We start from the raw sequence: 19,854 nt of genomic DNA on the forward strand, positions 1-19,854 counted from the left end.
ACATGCTCTTCCGACTGAGCTAGGCAGTTGCCCCACGTTTTCTTATTTAAACACTTTCCATTAGACTAGTGTACGGTTAAATTTCTTTAATATCCAGAGTAATACTAGCACGATACAGAAAAAGCAGCCTAGTCCCCACATCGTTAGTTGTAATTCCAGTATTTACAGTAGACAAGTGGATATTCCCATCCAGAGATTAGGTACAGATTTCACAGTTACAAAGAGGCAAACATCAGCATTGCTGTCAAAGGACATTTCCCTAAAGGAGCACAGCAGAGTGAAAACAGATTCCTCGACAAGCTATCAAATTCACAGTCAAGGAGAAACAAGCCACAATGTTAGCAACATAGCAGCATTCAATAGGTGACGAGTCAAAGCTGTACACAGTTTACCATAGACAGAGCTTGGAAGACTGGGGGCATAAAAAGCCTAAGATCCGAAGTCAGCCCGCACCTCACCAAGCCACCCACCCGCCAGGTCCCTGTAGTTTACAATTGGATCTGTTCATTCCAAGGGCCCTACCATAGGCCCTATTCTAAAGAATAGTTTCTCCTAGATTGTTTTTTTTTTTTTTCCTATGTCAAGGGGTGTCGGTAGTCTGTAAAATGGGCTGCCTCCCAAATCCAATGACAAAAAAAGGAAAGCATAGCCCTCTCAGTTTCACAAAAGATAAACCCAAAAGGCTAAGTCCTAGGCAATTGTGGCGTATGAAAAATGTGCCCCAGTGTTCGTCCCCTCCCCCACCTCTGCATTCTTTTGTTTGAATTAGCTTGTGTCTCTCTCTGCTGTGAACAGTAAATGCCCAGTGTTGGCTCAAAGTGCTCTTGGAGGGGTTTGCGATTTTGTCAGGAATGAAAGTCTTAAACTAAAAGAATCTACTGTCTATCTAGAGCTGGTAGAACAGGTTTGCTTATGAAGTCACACCCTGTTAGCATCACGCAGGCCTGGGAGCCTCTCTCCTGGAGAACTGAGCCAATTAATTAATATTCTTTATGAAATTCTTGGCGGGTGTCAACCTGCCCTTCACAAAGTCTCAGCAGCTACATTGCTTCTAAAATGTTTCATCTCAACATCAAGTCCCCATAAGGGTGGGGGAGAGACCTGGGTGCACCTGTGTGTCCCGCCCTGAAGCCTTCTTGGGATCTGGTTTAACAGACTGATTCCTTCTTCTGTGGTAGGGGGAAGTTCTTTTATACTCAAGTACATATGCAATTCCCAGGACAACTAAAGCAGCTATTTATACATCCCCTTAGCAAATGAGATTGAATCATGACTGGCCTACGTTAAGTGAAGTCTGGAGGTGTTAAAACACAACTGCAGATGTTGTCAACAGGTTAGATAATGGGGTTCTGTCTGACGGGAGAACTTCATCTCTAAAACCCTGTGTTACTACACTGCCACTTTATTAATTGTATGCAGTTTTATAGTTTCCATTTCTTGCACATTGGTTTATTCTCAGAATTTTCAAAAAAAATTGTTTATATACACTGTTTATACACATAGAAGAGAAATTCCAATCAAATTTGCTTTTGATCATTTTGATACTCTAATGTATGTTATGTTGATAACTTCTATTTTTATTTATTACTATGATATACATTTTGTGATTAAAGATGAGGCTTTCATTAAAAAAAATTTTTTTTAATGTTTTTATTTATTTTTGAGACAGAGAGAGACAGAGCATGAGCAGGGGAGGGGCAGAGAGGGAGACACAGAATCCGAAGCAGGCTCCAGGCTCTGAGCTGTCAGGACAGAGCCCGATGTGGGGCTCGAACTCACGGAGTGTTAGATCATGACCTGAAGTCAGACGCTTAACCAACTGAGCCACCCAGGTGCCCCAAGAGGCTTTCATTTTTAATGACTGTCGCCAGCTTCGCTGGACCTTAACTGTACTTTTCTGAGCTTCTCATCTTTGATAGTGAATTTTGAGATGAATGAATAAGTCATTTCTGAGCCATGATTTGAAAGACCTATAAAAATAAAAAAGAAAGAAAAAAAGTCTTTCCCCTCCTGTCCTCCAAATAGCACTTCTGGCTGGAGGCTGCAAGGTGACCTGCTTGAGCCTGGCTGTGAATTGCCTCTGGATGAGGGAAATTGGGGGCTGGCAAAAGAGTTTTGGAAGAAGCTCAAAAGCATGGAGTGAAACCAAATTTGTTTTCTACAGTTTGCCTCAGGTTTGCCTTGTGAAGAGATTAGAAAGCAAGGCCTCTGAAAACAATTAAAAGAATTGTGATGAAATAGCCCAGAGAAGACCTTTATGCATGAACAGAGCATGAATAAATAGACCCAAATAGTCACAAAATAGAATACACAATATCTGTTTAGACGAAAGGAAAAAAAATCCCATTGGTAGAAACTAAAACAGCTGCAGAGGCTTGATCTTCTTTATTAGCAGAGTAGAGGCCCCTCTATCTGACTGGGTGGGATCAGGTTTCAGTCCAGACCCAGGATTCTGGGGGAAAGGATGGTTCCATGGAGACCAGCAGGGTTTCAGTGGGTACCAGGAATTGGCATCGGTTGTGAAAGCTTCACTCAGATGTAGGGACAGAAGAACATACCACAGTACAGAACACATAACATCGGCATGATACTGATCAGTTTATAAAGAAATGGAGTCTTAGACGCCAGTTGAATATCACTCTTCTTAACAGGTAACACTGACTTATAGTCTCCCGATTCTCACTGACAGGAGCCAACCCCACAGACACACACATATTGCACAAAACCTGAATACAGGTTTCCACAGGGAAGGTTTCCACCCAGTCCCTGCTGCTCTGCAGAGGTTAGGGGACCGAAATTCCGTAAGTCACTGTTCGTTGTGATCCAGTGTTCCTCCCCCTGTGGAGGGACACAAGTCTGTCTCCTCACTTCAACAGCGAACTCCAGTGGCATCAGGAGACCTTGGTCATAGACAAGAATCATTCAATATGGCAGCACTTGTGGCAGCTGTGACTCCTCCCTTTTGGTGACAGATCTGAAGCCTTTACAAAGTCCTCAGGCGCTCAAAATGATATATGTCTTTTTTGAAAACAAATAAGCCAGAATCAGCCCACCCGTCCTCAGAAGAAATTGACCATGGTCACTCTTTTGAGAGGAGTTGTTACTTTTCAGGAGAGCTTGCTATTCCCCTGCCAGTACGGCTTCTCTTCTACTTTTTTCTTTTTCCATCGGCAGAGAAGCAGCATCTTAAAGGTCTTCCTGAAGGTTCTGTTGCAGAGGGCGTAGCAAATGGGGTTGACAGTGCTGTTGACATAGCACAGCCAGTAGCCCAGGTGCCACAGGGTGACTGGGACACACTTGTCACAGAAGGTGGAAACCAGGACCATGATGTTATAAGGGGTCCAGGTGATGATGAAGGCCAGTAGGATGGCACTCAAGGTCTGGGCTGCTTTCCTCTCCTTGACAAGGACCATTCTCTTTCGTTTGGTCATTTGGTGGCTGAGGTTGGGATCCAGGCCTTTCGCTGAAGGGTCCTTGGACACTGGGAAGGAGCAGGGCATGATTTTCAACTTGTGACAGCCGTTGTTGGTCTCCTGGGTCCCATCAGCTTTTACCACCAATCGGAACTTATAGGCCACACATTTCTGACTCCTGGGTCTATGAGCAGCACCTGGGGACAAGAAGTATTTTTGGGTGTCATAGTCCTTTTTCTCAGTGTGAGTTTTCACAAAAGTTTCCTTGGGCTCTTCAGCACTGAATTCCTCCCTTGGGCTTTCCTTGGCCTGACTCTTGTAGACTACTTGGAAGACAGGGTCAGTGGTGGGCTTGTCCTCATCCTCTGAGGAAGGGTAGCTACTACAGGTAGTGAGCTGCTCGACTTTGGCCCACTCGGTGCTTGGGCCAGTGACTTGGGATGGCTTCCCAGTGGTGGAAGTGCTCCTGCGGGAGGATGACCAGGAGGCTTGGTTCCTTTCCCTCTGGGCCAGTGTGGGTCGAGGGCAGCTAAAGCAGGACCTCAGCAGAGCCTTATGAGCTGGCTTTCTTGGCTCAGCTTCAGCCATGGAGTCAGAGCCCTGGAGGTCAGCCAGGTCCTTGGTTCGCTTCTCTGTTTCCCGGTAGATTCGGCAGTAGAGGATCGTCATGACCGAAACAGGGATGTAGAAGGCAGCGATGGCAGTGCCGAAAGTGATGGTGGGCTCAGAGAGGAACTGGATCTGGCACTCATCTGGTGGCACTGTCCGCTCCCCAACCAGGTATTGCCAGCAGAGGATTGCTGGGGCCCAAAGGATGAAGGAGATTAGCCAGGCCAGGCCAATCATGATGCCAGCCCTTTTTGGGGTACGCTTGGCCCGATATGTCAGAGGTCTTGTGATAGAAAAGTAACGGTCAAAACTGATCACCAGAAGGTTCATGACAGAAGCATTGCTAGCCACATAGTCCAGTGCAAGCCAGAGGTCACAAGCCAGACTCCCAAGCACCCAGCGTCCCATGAGGATGTAGGTAGTGTAGAGGTTCATGGAGAAGATCCCAATGATGAGATCTGCACAGGCTAAGCTGAGCAGGTAATAGTTGTTCACTGTCTTCAGTTGACTATTGACTTTGAAGGAGATCATGACTAAGACGTTGCCCACAATGGTGATCAGGCTTACCACAGCAGTCACAGCTGCGATGGTGATGACTTCCCACAACCCATGGCGTTCCAAAGGCTGGTGATTTACTGGGGTGTCATTGACAATGGTTGTATTATGGTGAGATTCTCCTTCCATCCTGGTGCAAGAATTTACATTAGGATTAAGTCTTGGGTTCTAGACCGTCTCTTTTCTATCTCACCTCTTCTTGGCCAGCATCTGGAAGAGAGGGAAGTATATTAGCTCCATTCACCAGCACAGATTTTTCTCCCCACTCATTGTTTATCATTTGAAATGGAATATTAAATGTTGTCACACACATATCCAGAGCAAGATGCTGAAATCCCTAAAGTTTTTATAACATTTTTGTAACCACATCATCCCTTTGCTTGTTACAAGTACCAGTGCCTGAGAGCCTTTTTTGTGCTTGAGGCTGTTGCCCTCTTGTGGTTGCAATAGGCAATTTAAAGAAGAGGGCTGGGAAGACAAGGGGGAAGGGAAAGGAAATTGGGTAATTTGGGAGCAATAAAGAGAAGAAAGCAGGTGATGTGAAGTTACTTTATATTGCAACGGCTTCGAGGCCAGAAACTCATTTTTAGATTCCCAGTGATAAGTACCTATTCTGTCATGCGCTGGGGAAAGAGACAGGTATTATCTACTCTATAGTCTGATTACTAAACATTATTGAGTTTAATTACAAATTCAATTATTAAACATTATTGAGGTACTGCTGTGAGCCGAGACTGTATTATGACACTCCTCCCTGACTTAATGTACAAACTCTCCTTGCATGCACCTGGTTTTCATCTAGAGGGTTTGAAATTGGACCCACCTGCTGATGTTGACTCCCCCCCATCTATTCTTGAGCTATTAGTGATGTAATAGAAATGGTTTAAATTATATTATTTTCTGATTACAAAGTAATATTTTCTTGTAAAATTTCAAGAAATGTCAAAATGTATAGCTGGGAAACAAGCTTCCTCTGACTCCATCTTGCAAAGGTAACCAATGCTTTCTCCTTTGCACATATTAATGAGCAGTTAAATACAATTATTTTTAAGTGGGTGACTTTTTAAAAAGTTTATTTATTTTTGGGAGAGAGAGAAAGAGAGTGCATGAGCGTGGGGGAGGGGCAGAGAGAGAGAGCGAGAAAGAAAGAAAATCTCAAGCAGGCTCCGTGCCGTCAGCACAGAGCCCAACTCGGGGCTCCGTCTCACAAACCAAGAGATCATGAGCTGAGGTGAAATCAAAAGTTGGAGGATTAACCAACCGGGCCCCTAAATGGGTGTCTTCTTAATGTTTACACTCTGAATTTTGTTTTTTACCTAACAATTCATCATGGACATTTTTTTTTTAAGATTCATTGTTTTTTAAGTAATCTCTCCACCTGAAATGGGGCTTGAACTCACGACCCCAAGATCAAGAGTTGCATGCATGTCCCTCTGACCAAGCTAGCCAGGTACCCAAATGGAGATCTCTTGTATCAGTATGTCTGTTGGATCAAAGCGCTTTTTTCATTTTAATGACTGCACATTATCCCACTTAATGGATGTAATATAATTTAATCAACACTCACTGACAAATTCCAACTTTTAAAAATAAAAGGAAAATTTTCTTTTCCAGATTGAACATCTATGTACATGATAAAAAGCTTCAGTGGGTATAAAAATGTAAATGCTAAAAGATAGGTCTTTTTCCCATCTCTGACCTCCAAGCTTCTAATCCTCCTTTTGTGAGGTAACCACTGTTACCAACATTTCTTACCATTCCTTCCAGAGATATAATATGTGCAATATATATTTGATGATATAGGAAAAATACCATTAACTTTTTTTATTAAATAATCTCTACTCCCAGTGTGGGGCTCAATAAGAGAGCCCCTGAGATCAAGACCCTGAGATCAAGAGTCGCATGATCCACCAACTGAGCCAGCCAGGTGCCCCTGAAAAATACTATTTTAATTGCAAAATTCCAGGCAGCGTGATATGATGAAGGGAGAATCTTCTTGATGACCCTTTCAAAGCATGCCATGTGGGCAATCACTGCTCTGCCTGCTGACCAGTCCTGACACTTCTATTTTTATAAAGATGACAAATTTGTGAACGGTTCTGGATTTTCTTGGCTTTGTTTTATATTTTCAACTGCATGTTTGGATGTTTTTCTAATGCCTCAAATTCCATATGGAATTGAATTGATGACATTGTCTTGTGCCAGAAACTAGATTCTTCTGACTTTTTGATCGAGTACCCGTTTCCTTCACATTCCAACGGTTGCAGTACAATTTACCCATGAAATATCCCTCATATGGGTCCCTTTACGTTCCTGCTTCTATCACCCAGGCTTAGCCTTGTGTTACCTTCTACTGATAACCCCTTGCTGTTATCCACATTCCAAAGAGGGCAAAGCATGTCAGATGGCAGGTCACTAGACTGACTCCCTAACACCTGGAAGGCACAACCTGTAAGTTGCTCTACACCGTACAATTTTCTGAGCAAATTCCATCCCAGGCTGTCTCTAGTTGGCAGATCTAAGTCTCACAGTGCAAGAAAGGACCCACAGAAATTCCTTCTGGTCTCCTTCATTCTATCTTTTTTTCCTTCCCCCAATAAATATGCGTTGAATGTCTTTTCTGTGACAGACTCCAATGGTGGGGGTACCGTGGAACAAGACACTGGTGGGGTTGTAGATAAAGAAACAGGTAATAAATGTAAGGGGGCGGCACTGCATGCCATAGGGTACATGGAAGGACATGTAACCCAATCCCGTGAGGGTTGGGGGAAACACTTCTTGAGGAAAATATGTCTAAGCTGAGACTTGAAGCATGAATGGGCTTTGGCTAGGCAAGGGGGATATGTAGGGGTGGGCAAGGGAAAGAGTGTTTCAGTCTCGGAGGGGATGAACTTATTTGTAGTAAGCCCAGAGGCAAAAGGAGATACCAAGCTCAGTATCACTGGTCGTCAGGGAAATGCAAATCAAAACTACAATGAGATACCATCTCATGCCTGTCAGCATGGCTAAAAACAACACACACACAAAAACAGGTGTTGGCAAGGATGTGGAGAAAGGGGAACCCTCTTGCACTGCTGGTAGCAATGCAAACTGGTACAGCCACTCTGGAAAACAGTATGGAGGTTCCTCAAAAAGTTAAAAATAGAATTGCGATGCCCGGGTGGCTCAGTCAGTTGAACCTCGGACTCCTGATTTCAGCTCAGCTCATGATCTCACGATTCATGGATTTGAGCCCTGTGTCGGGCTCTGGTTCTCAGTCCCCCACGTATGCTAGCTCTCTCTGTCTCTCTCTCTCAAAATAAATAAACTTAAAAAAAAGTTTAAAAATAGAACTATCCTATGATCCAGCAATTGCACTAATAGGTATTTACCCAAAGATGCAAAAATTCTGATGCACCCCGATGTTTATAGCAGCATTACCAACAGTAGCCAAATTATGGAAGGAGCCCAAATGTACATTGGCTGATGAATGGATAAAGAAGAGGTGATATATATATATATATATATATATATACACATACACACACACACACACACACACACACACACTGGAATATTACTCAGCCATAAAAAAGAATGAAATCTTGCCATTTGCAATGACATGGTTGGAGCTAGAGTGCATTATGCTAATAAGTCAGTCAGAGAAAGACAAATACCATATGATTTCACTCATATGGGGAATTTAAAAAACAAGACAAATGAACAAAGGGAAGAAAAGAGAGAGGCAAACTAAGAAACAGACTCTTAACTATAGAGAACTGATGGTTAACGGAGCTGAGCAGGGGAATGGGTTAAATGGGTGATGGGGATGGAGGAGTGCACTTGTCATGAGCACCGGGTGTTGGATGGAAGTGTTTAATCGCTATATTGTACACTGGAAATTAATATTACACTGTATGTTAACTAACTGGAATTTAAGTAAAAACTTAAAAAGAGAGGAGGCATCAAGCTGGAGGAAGCCAGGGACATGAGAAGCGAGACTAGAGAGGTTGAGGGGGTGGGGTAGGAGGGACAGGAGTGGACTTCAGATCAAAGAAGTCCACCTTCTGGGAGAGCTGTGTCAGCTGTTTCTATTTCCAGACTCCCCATCTGCTCTGAAAGTAGTCCCAACATCCAGGGTGTTGAGGGAGATAGTCTGGAGAGAAGTAATAAAATGAACTGACTGATGATTTTTTTCTAGCCAAGTCTTCAAAATAGAAATAAATGGTGTTTTGGAAGGATTTAATTTTTCCACCTAATTTTATTGGAAGGTAGTGAGCAATTTATGAAGAGTTCTGGGAATTTGGGAGTGCATGTTCTCCTGTGAACGCATGTGTATAACTAGGGGCTCATGTTCTCCCATGTGTTTCCTCATTTGTAAAAATCAGGAAGTTTGACTAATGGGATGCAAGATACATTTTCATGATTTTGTACGTTATACAGTGTGATGGTTAATTTTATGTGCCATCTTGGCTGTGCTACAGTTCCCAGTTGTTTGGTCAAACACCTGATACTAGCTGTTGCTGTGAAGGTATTTTTTAGATGTGACTAACATTTAAGTCAGTAGACTTTGAGTAAAGCAGATTATCCTCCATAGTGTGGGTGGGGCTCATCTAATCAGCTAATGGCCGAGTTCCTTCTGTCTCCAGATTACCTTTGGATGCAAGACTACAACACTGACTCCTGCTGGAATTTCTAGTCTTTTAACCTGCACTGCACATTTTAGACTTGCTAAACTCCACAATCCTTAAAAATTAAAAAAAGTCTCTCCCTCTCTCTCTCTCTCTCATAAAAGAAATAAACACTTTGATAAATGGGGTAAAGATCATTTATAGTGGCAACGTGGTCTCTTAATCATACAACTGAATCTGGCAGTGGGCAGTGTCGGGTTCAAAACCTACCTCCAGGGGTGCCTGACTGGCTCAGTTGGGAGAACATGCAACTATTAATCTTGGACTTGTGAGTTTGAACCCCATGTTGGGTGTAGAGATTACTTAAAAAATAAAATCTTTAAAACAAAAAACCCCCTAGTTCCACTCTTCACTGTATGGCTTTGGACATGTTACTTAACCTCTTTAGGTCTCATATTTTTTTTTTTAATTTTTTTTTCAACGTTTATTTATTTTTGGGACAGAGAGAGACAGAGCATGAATGGGGGAGGGGCAGAGAGAGAGGGAGACACAGAATCGGAAACAGGCTCCAGGCTCTGAGCCATCAGCCCAGAGCCTGACGCGGGGCTCGAACTCACGGACCGCGAGATCGTGACCTGGCTGAAGTCGGATGCTTAACCGACTGCGCCACCCAGGCGCCCCTCATATTTTTAAACTTAGAAGTGGGGATACTAAGAGTCCTTATTACCTCATTGGGTTGTTTAAGGATTAAACGAGGTAATCCTCAATAAGTGTTTCACATAGAGCCTGACACAGGGGAATGTTCATTACAAAGTAGCCATCCCGCAGAAGGACATCAAAATGACTTTTCCTTTTGTGGGAGAGGGTCTGAGGCATGGTCTACTAAGGGACAAAGTGGTATAAAATGACAAGACAATACTCTCACAACCTTGAAGTGGCTGTTTTAGATGCTTCATGGTGCTAATGATACTTTCCCCTTTAGTTTTGGTAGTTGTACTCCACCTTTAGGGACAGAATGAATTGTTCCCATCCACTAAAGCAGAATAATCTTGAAGAGAGCCAAGTTAACAGTCTTCTTCAAAGTCTGCTCATTAGAATAGGGCTACCTCAAGATACTTGATTTAAAAAAAGATATGATTGCATAGTCAAAGAAGCTGAGAAAATACCCTATAGTATATAAAGCTCACAGAGATTCAGAAGACACATGAGCCCAGAGAAGGCTGGGAGGTCCTGAAGTCAAAGACAGTATTGAATTTGGTTTAACACAGAGGTGGCTTCGAGTGTAAGTTTTTTTCAGAGGAACAACTGTTAGCATCCTGTGGCATCCGTGGAGCACAGCTGGGAAATGCAGGTTAGTGGGAAACACGCTGAACCAAGAGTATGGAGATCTGAGTTCACATTTCAGCTAAAATCTTGTGATTTGACACAAATCTCTGGGCCTCAGTTTCCCTACATATAAACTTAAGAGATTGGAATGAATGATTTGCCATCTAAAATGCTTGCAAGCTCTCCCTATAGACTCGCTGTGGGAAATAGTGGACAGTATAGGAATTTTAGACCTCCGCTTCCCTCTACTGTCAGCCAGAGAAACAGCAGTCAGCCGCCGTCTGGAAGTTAGTGCAGTGTAAGCAGCTCTCAGCGGATTTGGAGTCCTCAGGCTTCTCATCTGTTAAGCTAGGGTAACAGTATCTGTTCTCTCTTACAGATATGTTTTGAGGACTCCCAAATGAGGTAATGTAGGGAAACCACCACGTCCTATTCTGATGTCGGTTTGGGGTTGTAATTATTATAAAATGAGGGGTTAGTCTAGGTAAGTGGAACTCATCCACCGGCAGCTCATTAGAGCCACCTGGGAGCTTTTGGAAAATACTAATGTCTAGACCCCACCCCAGCTCCGTTAACAGGTGTCTATGTGGGAGAGACTTGGACATGATGTCGTTTTGAAATTCCTGAGGTGATTCTCCCCTGAAGCCGGGGTGGAACACTAGTGGCCTCTCTAGATCCTTGCTACTCAAGGTGCAGTCGATTGATGGCCAGGCACCACCCTGGAGCACGTTGGAAATGAAAAAGTCCCCAGGACTAGAATCAGTGCTTCTCAAAATGTAACATGCTTGTGCATTACCTGGAGGATCTAGTTAATCTGCAGAAGAGCGAAGTTTAAAATCCTACATTTCATCATCCCCATATCAACAGCTCCTGAGCATTCTGTCTATGCTGCTGACCCATGAGATGTACTTTATTTATTTATTATTATTATTATTATTTTTAATGTTCATTTATTTTTGAGAGAGCAAGAGAGAGACAGAGCATGAGCAGGGAAAGGGCAGAGAGAGAGGGGAGACACAGAATCCATAGCAGGCTCCAGGCTCCGAGCCGTCAGCACAGAGCCTGATGCCGGGCTCGAACTCATGAACAGCAAGATCATGACCTGAGCCGAAGTCAGAGGCTTAACTGATTGAGCCACCCAGGCGTTCCTGAACGGTACTATGAATAGCCAGACAGAGGATAATTGCTGATCTTCCTAGAAAAGGGCAACCATAGCTTTACACAGGTGCTATTAAAATTGGAATTTTCCGACTGAAATGTGCAATAACATTTGGATCCCACTCTGCCTTCCAAGGACATTTGAGTTATTTTTATTTCTCCTGTTTGAAATTAATGCATACTTCCTTACCAGGTTTGCTTCTCTCTGTTCTTTCCATCCCCCCTCCGCCTCATGTTTGAAAGGGTGATCTTTCCTGATTCCTAAGCTGGTGGGAATGGACAGATCTTGTCACAGTCAAAGGCATATGAGATAGGGACATGAGGTAGGTTCCATGACTTGAAGGACTGATTTTTTTGTGTGGGTGATAGTTGAGTGTGAAAACTGAGTTTCAAGCATAACAGTCTTCCAAAATAAACATTTGAACCTTTAAAAGGTTTTTGAGTAAAATATTATGTTTATGGAGGAGTAAGTCTTGTTTTGGGGGGTTGTGGTAGTTACTGGGGAAGGGGGTGAGAATTCTTCTGAGCTCTTTTTTGGTTACTCAAATTTTAAAAGTTCCCATTTTCCACAACTTTATGGAGAGTATGTTTATTTCTAGGGTGCTAGCATAGGCAGAGAGCAGTCACCCCTGGTTTATTTTCCACCCCCAAATAGAAGACAAACCCAGAACAATGAAAGTCTCCTTGTTCCGAACTCTGGCACTTTGCTTCAATAAGTTACAAAGGAAAGAAACCAACATAAACACCAAAAGAGGCAACACAATGTGTCAAATTAATTCTTTTCCTTGCTGGTGGCCTTGATGACTTCTGAGGTTTTGCATGAGATATGCTTAGACCTTGCTTTTCTGAAATACCTTTTCTCTGAGAAGCTTTATGTCTGAACTATGCTTTACTGTTTCTATAGCAACTGCAGTGGAAAATGTCAACAGCATCTACAATCTAGTGATATCAGGACATCATCATAACCAGCTCAGGTTGTTATGCAGAGTATTCATGAGCTGATCTTCTCCCAACCCCTTCCTTTTCAAGGATAAATCGAGAGAAAGTAAGCTTAAATACAGATGATAACATTGGGTTAGATGTCAGGAAGAATTTCCAGTGATGGAATGTAGGAGTAAAAGAGGTTCTGAACTTACCTTTTTTGTTTGTATTTTAAAGTAGGTGTATCTAACCTCTTTCAATTAATAGAATGCTGTCCAAAGATTTCTGGTGATTAAGAAATGACTTCTTAATGTTGTTGAAGCAATATCTGGGCCTGAATTTTAATGCAATGCATACTCTTTTAAAATTTCTTTTCTTAGGGTGCCTCGGTGAATCAGTTGGTTAAGTGTCGGTCTCTTGATTTTGGCTCAGGTAATGGTACCACAGTTCATGAGGTCGGGCTCTGAGCTGACAGTGTAGAGCCTGCCTGGGATTCTCTCTCTCTTTTTCTCTCTGCCCCTCCCCTGATCTTTCTCTCTCAAAATAAACACACTTAAAAATTTTTTTTTTTCAGTTTACTTATTTTGAGAGAGAGAGAGAGAAAATGAATAGGGGAGGAGCAGAAGGAGAGGGAGAGAAAATGAGCAGGGGCGGGGGAGAGAGAGAGAGAGAGAGAGAGAGAGAGAGAGAGAGAGAGAATGCCTAGTAGCCTCTGCCTTTCATGCTAAGCCCCATGCGGGGCTCTATCTCACGAACTGTAGATCCTGACCTCAGCCGAAGTTGGATTCTTAACCAACTGAGCCACCTAGGCGCTCTGTAAATAAATAAACATTTTTAAATATGAAAAAAATAATATTTAAGAATATTTTTGAGAGAGAGAGTGCGAGAGAGAATGTCTGTATACAATCGGGGGGGGGGGGGTGGGTGGTAGGAGAGAGAGGGAGAGAAAGAATCTCAAGCAGATTCCGTGATGTGCGCACAGAGACTGATGCTGGGCTCGATCCCACGATCCATGAGATCATGACCTGAGCTGAAATCAGAAGTTGGATCCTCAACAGACTGAGCTACCCAGGTGCCCCATGTATTTATTTTTACTTGAAGTATAGGTGACATACAATATTATATTAATTTCAGGTATTCAACATAGTGATCTAAAAGTTCTATATTTTCTGAAATGCTCACCATGATGAGCATAGTTACCATCTGTCACCATACAAAGTTATTACAATATTATTAATAACACAGTAAGTGCTAACTTTTTATTTTTATTTTTTGTTTTTAAGTTTTACTTATTATTTTAGTAATCTCTATACCTAATGTAGGGCTTGAACTCATGACCCTGAGATCAAGAGTCAGATGCTCTTCCGACTGAGTTAGCAAGGCGCCTTCCCCCCAACCCTGTAATAAGTTTTTAAAAACATATTCTGTGTTCACCACTGTGCTAGATTCCAGGGGGGGCATATAAAAGAGATATACAGTAGTCCTTGCAGTAAAGGAGTTAGACGTCTACAGTTCTAAGAAAAAGAGGATAGAAGAGTGAAGTCGTGCCTTTATACCACGACAACGTGACAGAAGTCTTATGGAGCACATCAAATGACTGTATTTTCAGAGTAAGACAGGAAGACGGGTGGGACTGCTTTACAAGACAGCATCAGCTGGAGCCATTCGGTGCATGCCTGTGCCCCACCACGCCTTGGGGTTGCCTCTGCAGGGTGGGGACTCCTCCTGCTGAGACCAGCCTTGTCTTGTTGTTATCCCAGTGTGCTGGATAATATCATTTCCTGTGTGTGCCATGACATGAAACGGGCTGGGAGGTGCTGCCCAGACGGGTTTATGTGAGAATCTGGAAGTCCGGGAGCTCTGGACGATATTGTCCAAGTCTTCCCCCCGACAGACTTAAAGGCATGGCGAATATATTTATTTTTGCGTTCTGAGGGTAGTGTGTTGTTCCGGAAGCAGCAGCAAGACAGTCCGTGGAGGAGGGAGTTATGAACTGTATCAGATGAACTGTAACATGATCAGTTATGAACTGTGCATGGAACAAGAGCCTAGGACCGGGGACTGACGATTGGACTTACTTACATGGGGATCCCGGACAACCCTGGGAGGTCATCTGGTGAGGTGGTAATGGTGAAGGCCTTGTGGAGCGGATTAGAGAGTTAACGGAGGACGCTGGAGACAGTGCCGCAGAGGACTCTTCTGAGGAGCTTTGCTATAGAAATCCATTATGAAAATGGAATAGGATATGGGGCCAAGAGTTTTCTTGTTTTTGTTTTGTTTTAGAGAGGCAGAAGGATAGCATATTTGCACGCTAATGTGCATGATCCATTGGAAGGTAAAAACTGCCGAGCAGGACAGAGTGGGGCCAGTTGCTGGAGAGGTGTCCTCGAGGAGGTGAGCAGGGATTGGACTTAGTGCAGTAATAGAGGCCCCGGGCTTCACACGGGAGCAGAGACCTCTTTGTAGTAACCTGGAGAGGACACGGCAGGGCAGACGGGCACTGATGTAGGTAGTCTGTGAGTAATGGCAGTGGAAATTCTTTCCTGATTGCTTTCATTTCTCTGTGAAGTAGAAAGCAAGGTCAGCAGCTGAGAGTGGGGATGGAGGGAGAGAGAAGGAGGGAGCAAGTCGTGAATCCTGTATGTTGGGAGTTTGCCCCGTTCATTTTCGGTTGTTCCGTGACTCTAGCTTTAGAGGCCTGGGCACCGTTGTGACCTTACAGGCAGTTCGCTTGCTCTTATCTTTTTACCACGTTCCAGGCTGAGGATTCTGGGCTGAAAGGAGAGTTCCTGGCCAGATTCCTCCCCCTGCAGTCCTGGAGCACTTTCCACAGTGGCTGTGGCTGTTCAAAAACATCTACTAGATACAGAGACCGCTTTTGGAGAGACCTTATCAATGTTCTCCAGTTTATACTGTTTATATACTAAGCATCAGAAATCAACAAAACTAGAAAATCTGCCTATGAAGAGAAGAATCAGGAAGATGCATATCCCTTGAACATTTATTTGCAAAGGGACAGTGTTTTTTAATTTATTATTATTATTATTTAATGTTTTTATTTATTTTTGACAGAGAGAGAGACAGAGCATGAGCGAGGGAGGGGCAGAAAGAGAGGGAGACACAGAATCCGAAGCAGGCTCCAGGCTCTGAGCTGTCAGCACAGAGCCCAATGCGGGGCTTGAACTCACAGGCCGCGAGATCATGACCTGAGTCGAAGTCACCCAGGTCTGACTGAGCCACCCAGGCGCCCCTTTAATTTATTATTAAAAAAGAGTTTTAAGTCCTATCATAACATCCACTTTTATCAAACAGTGAGAATGTATAAGCTCCGGCTAGGAATTAGGTTTCCGGGTGATATTTGAAGGGTGAAATACTACCTTGATTCAGTGGTTCTCAAATTTGACCATGCATCTGAACCCCTGATGGGGATGGTTGTTAAACCACTGATTGCTGGGCCTCATCTCCAGTTTCTGATTCTGGGGTGAGGCCTGCAGATTTGCATGTCTAAAAAGTTCCCAGGTAATGCTATGCTGCTGGTCCACGTTTTGAAAACTATTGCCTTAAGCAATTAACTGCCTTTTTTTTTTTGTAATAAATCAAGTCATATATATTAAAAAATATGCAAATAGTGCAGTTTATTTTCTTAAAGAGCTACCTATGTAATTCAGCATTTTCTTTTTGATATCTCATGAATACTACCTAAGGGAAAACTGAATTTTTTATTCATGCAATGGCATACGTTTAAAATCAGGACTATCAAGTGAAAGCAATAGCAGGAAAAACCTTCCTTCCTTTTGTTATTTATAAAATCAAAAGGTCTCTGGGTTCTTGCAATGCAAGAATTTTTTTTTTTTTTTTTTTTTTTATCCTTGATAATCTCTTTACCATGTGGATCAGAATCAGACGAGGAAAGCATAGTCAACATCTTAGAAGAACTTCAGCTAGAGGTGTCCTTCCAGTTAGGAGGTGTTAGCAGGGAGATCTCAGAATTCTCCACATCTAGCGGAGCCTGGGTGGCTCAGTTGGTGAAGCATATGACTCTTGGTTTCCGCTCAGGTCACCACCTCCATTTGGTTCGTGAGTTCCAGCCCAGCTTCGGGCTCTGCGCTGATAGTGTCGTGGAGCATTCTTGGGATTTCTCTCTCCCTCTCCCTCCCACTTGACCCTCCCTGCCTTTCTCTCTCTCCCCCAAAATAAATAAACATTAAAATACAAGAATTCTCCATATCTAAATACTCCTGGCTAAATTAAAAACAAAACAAAACAAAACAAAACTCAAAAGGACAGGAGGGGAAGGGGAGTAATACAGGCTCTGGACCTCTGGTGGCATCCGCAGCATAGACTTAAGAACACAGATTCTGCAACCAGACTGAATGGGTATGAACCCCAGTTCTGTCACGTAGAAGTTTGAGCAAATTATGTGCAAAACTTTGCCAATTTCTGTGGTGTAAAAATCCCTACTGTGACCCATTTCAAGCTACCAACTTTGTCACTGAATGTAGAATTAGGATGAGATAATGTACCAAAACATTGTAATTCTTGGCTACACAGAAGATGGGGGTCCAGGCTGACCAATGGAGTCTTAAAACAAGCCTTTCTTATCTGTTTGTATCTCCTGTTAGCTCCTCTTTGGTGCACAGGGAAAAGGATACATTTGTTGTTACTGTTCTCATCTTCCTGTTTAGTGTTCAGAGGTGGGACTTTGAATTTGAGAGTTTAGCATGGGGATGAATAACTTAATCCTGGGTGCTGACAGTCCTAATTTCACAAATAGAGACATGGAAAAAAATGAGGAAAATAGGGTATGGGGGAATAAAAAAAAAGGGGGAAAGGCTGGAGATCAGTGGACAAGGAAAAGTTGATGTACTGTGTAAGACATAATAGTGTCCACTAACAAAAAATGTTAACTATGAAGACAACAAATTAACACAGAAAAATATAGAATGTGATGTTAAAAAATAGTTATGCTGACAACCTTCCGTGACACATCTCCCTCCACACTGTATTCTCTCTTGACTAAAGGCATCATTAACTACCAAGAAAGAAACCTGGGCATCACCTCCAACTTCTCACCCCCCAGCCCAATTACAGTTGGACAAGGGGTCCTATCAATTTTCTCATTATCTGCCTCCTCAGCTCTCAACTTAATTTAGGCCCTAATCATTTGTGGCTGGGACTATTCTAGTAGCTTCCTAATGGCTCTGCCTAGAGTCTGAATGCTCCTCTACAGAATGATTTTGAGTGTAGTGGTTAACAACATAGGCTCAGACTGCCCTAGGTTCCAATCCTTCAATTACGTACTAGCTGTGTAGTCTTGGATGTTACTTAGATTCTTCATCTGTAAAACCGGGCCAACACTAGTACAACCTCCTAATGCTGCTGTGAGGTTTACATCAGGTGCTATGTAGGATGTACTCAGAACTGTACTCTGAACTATGCTCTGCATCACTATATTTAAGATTTTTTCTTTCCAGTTTACAATCCTTCAGTGGTTCCTTCTGTTTAGAAAGCTCCCAGATCCCACTTATCAATGAGGCAAACTCCTGCTTACATCAGGCTTTTGTTCAAGGTCGTATTTCTCATGAGGCCTTGGGCTATTCATTTAGGGCTAGTTTCTTTCTTCCTTTGGGCCTTCACCTTGAACCTCCCACTGCACTCAGCACTCCAGAGCAATCATCTGTTTAGAGGGTTATCCTTACAGAAAGCAAGCTACTCAGGGAGCCTGGGTGGCTCAGTTAAGTGTCTGACTTTGGCTCAGGTCATGATCTCGTGGTTCATGAGTTTGAGCCTCTCATCTGGCTCTGTGCTGACAGCTCAAATCCTGGAGCCTGCTTCACATTCTGTCTCCTTCTCTCTCCGCCCCTCCCTTGCTTGCACTCTGTCTCCCTCTCTCGAAATTAAATAAACATATAAAATAAAACAGCTTCTTGAGGGCAGGGATTGTTTTTTTTTATTTGTTTTTTTGTTTTTTTGTAAATCTCCAGGACAAAAGCAGTGTGGCTGGCATAGGGAAGACGATCAGAAGCAATGAACAGTGTTAAGTACATACGGATATAAGAAAGGACTGAGAAGAGGGGATAAAAAAACCAATTGTTTTGCTATGCTGATTGGATGATGGGAGTTTTAGTTAGCCCTTGTTTATTCTATGTGGTTTCTGTAATACAAAGTTAAAAATGGCTCCCATGTATCCATATGACCAATTGCCCTTCTTCTCCTGGTTAAAAAAGTAGACTGGATAAATAAAATGGACTACCACTTAGCAATACAAGGAATATAATTATTCAATCATGGGTAAGTCGCACAAGTTTCTACTAAAGAAGTGATGACACACACAAACACACACACACTGAATAGAATGTAGTGAGTCCACCTGAGTTAAAATGCCAGTTGTACCACATAAGACAAGTTGTTTAACCTCTAGGGTTGCTTCTCATCTGCAAAATAAGAGTGATGCTAGTATCTACCTAAAAGGGCTGCCAGGAGAATTAAACACTCAGGTGCTCAATAGGTGTGGGCTAAAGTAGTCATTATTACAGAAGTTCTCGCAAGGACTTCAGAGCCCTTCCACTCATCACCAGTTTTGCACTGTGCTATCCCAGCTGCCTGCTGCAGTCCACACCTCTCACCCGAGACGCCCCCACCTTCTCCTCCATACCTCCTCCTGAACCCTGAGTTCAGAATAATTTTAATAATTATACACATTCATGCTTGATAATTAAGAGATTAAACGGGGGAAAAAAGGAAAAATTAACTCACTGGGAGCCCCACCTTACCGTTAATTAACCTCTGCTCACATTCTGGTATATGCTTTTTAGATTTTTTTTTAATGCAAATACACTCATATTTATAATTTTTTTTTTTAACAAAAACGAGTTCCAATTATACAGTTTAACCCATCCATTTACCTTTACTTTATAACCCGTCCTTGAGCCACAGTCCCTTCCCCAGACCCACCGAGTCCCCCACTTCCCGCTCCCACGGGTGGGCCTTTCCTCTGAAGCCCCAGCCTTCCCGGGGCCCCGGTTCCGGCCCCACCTGCCAGGCCCCGGGCCGCCCCGCCCCCGCCGCGGCCGGCTTCCATCCCCGGCCCCGCACCCCGCGCTCGCCGCCACCGGGGGCCTGTCGCTCGCGGCTCCTGCGAGCGACCTGTTTCCGGTGGGGCAAGGGCGTCTCCGCCGCGGCCCAGCTCCGGCGCGCTCAGCATCGCCGGCGGCGGCCAGATGCAGGCGGAGCGAGGAGCTCGGGGCGGCCGCGGACGCCGG

At 43.5% G+C, this 19,854-nt stretch overlaps 1 protein-coding gene and 1 long non-coding RNA gene across 2 annotated transcripts in view; both read right to left on the reverse strand.

Moving 5' to 3' along the window:
• Positions 1-840: 840 nt before the first annotated feature.
• Positions 841-16,260, reverse strand: LOC121041444 (uncharacterized). Its single transcript, XR_005795735.1, has 3 exons — positions 16,248-16,260; positions 6,887-6,890; positions 841-1,224 (listed from the first exon to the last, which is right to left on the reverse strand). It is a non-coding gene; the product is annotated as an uncharacterized LOC121041444 (long non-coding RNA).
• Positions 3,108-19,854, reverse strand: part of CHRM5 (cholinergic receptor muscarinic 5) — a 100,263-nt gene continuing 83,516 nt past the window's right edge. The window contains exon 2 of the mRNA XM_040492206.1: positions 3,108-4,787. Coding sequence (XP_040348140.1) covers positions 3,108-4,706 — 1,599 coding nt within the window. The 5' untranslated portion in view covers positions 4,707-4,787. The remainder of the gene's footprint in view (positions 4,788-19,854) is intronic.

This window comes from Herpailurus yagouaroundi, unplaced genomic scaffold (assembly GCF_014898765.1).
Source record: "Herpailurus yagouaroundi ecotype Mexico unplaced genomic scaffold, PumYag 184, whole genome shotgun sequence".
NCBI classification, from domain to species: domain Eukaryota; kingdom Metazoa; phylum Chordata; class Mammalia; order Carnivora; family Felidae; genus Herpailurus; species Herpailurus yagouaroundi.